The sequence below is a fragment of the Papilio polytes genome, unplaced genomic scaffold (assembly GCF_000836215.1).
Source record: "Papilio polytes unplaced genomic scaffold, Ppol_1.0 DF824393.1, whole genome shotgun sequence".
Lineage (NCBI taxonomy): Eukaryota > Metazoa > Arthropoda > Insecta > Lepidoptera > Papilionidae > Papilio > Papilio polytes.
The window spans coordinates 80,282-81,392 of NW_013524811.1; the positions used below are offsets into that span (position 1 = coordinate 80,282).

The following is a 1,111-nucleotide window of genomic DNA, read 5'->3' on the forward strand; positions in this document are numbered from 1 at the left end:
CTCACACCCTCGCACCGACACAATATAGCGAAGCGACACCCGCTTATATATTTACAGATGCATTAATAAAAAAAAACTGGATATGTCCCTTTATTCGACAAAATTCCTAGTTTTTCGTTCTTTTAAAAATAGTGGAAAAGAAAATATCAAAATGAGATATATTCCTCTTACATCTTTTGTACAGGAAATGGCAAGAAAAGGAACACAGGGTAACTATTATCTAAAAAGATAACACACAGATGTGTGTTTCCTATATTAGAGGATGGCAGTGCATTTGCAATTCAAGATTATGAGCAATTGTCGCTTCGCTATTTCGTCGAATTCCGGTAACAGTTTGTTTGTCACCATACAATATTAAAGAAACATTCAAAAACTACTCAAATTGATTAATTACTTTAAAAAATTAAATCTTAGCAATATTATAAATACGAAAATTTAGATATGCTAGATTTTGTAGCCTAAATTACTGAAATCTCAATGATTATCATAAATATAGAGGATAGTCTGGAAAACATAGGCTACTTTATTTTTTTAAATCCACTCAAAGTTGTGAACGAAAACTAGTTTATAATATTAATAAGACATTAAGAGTATTGCAGTGCGATCACTAACCTTGGCAAGTGCTTTGGAGACGAGTCTCCTGTACTTGTGTCTGTCAAGTGCGGAGTGAGTCTTCAGATGGGCCAGCAAGGCCTGCACGCTGCCGCACACGGACGAACAGATCTGACATCTTACATCTAAAACACATTATTAATTACATTTTTTTTGACATTTTAGCAGATTATCTTGTTAATAAAATACAGTAGAACCTCGAAAACCAAACCCGGGTAACTTAAAAACCTCTAACTTCAAATAATATGTTCCCTTCCTATCAGAACCCAAAATCTCTACAACATAGACTCTTGATAACTTAAAACCTCTATAACTTAAAATCTTTTGTGGTTCACTTGTTAAAACTTTCGTGAGACATTATACTATATTATTTATAACACGGCTAAAACTCACGGCAAAAACAAGCTCCGCGAAGCAATCGAGATCAGTCGTCGTCCTAATTATAATAGGGATAAGGGTTGGGTTTCGCCACCCGCTTGAGACCCGGTGTTGCTAACTG

At 34.8% G+C, this 1,111-nt stretch overlaps 1 protein-coding gene across 1 annotated transcript in view; it reads right to left on the reverse strand.

Moving 5' to 3' along the window:
• Nucleotides 1–558: 558 nt before the first annotated feature.
• The window catches only part of LOC106110800, a 3,913-nt gene continuing 3,360 nt past the window's right edge, over nt 559–1,111 (reverse strand). Inside the window, exon 4 of the mRNA XM_013292711.1 lies at nt 559–737. Coding sequence (XP_013148165.1) covers nt 574–737 — 164 coding nt within the window. The 3' untranslated portion in view covers nt 559–573. The remainder of the gene's footprint in view (nt 738–1,111) is intronic.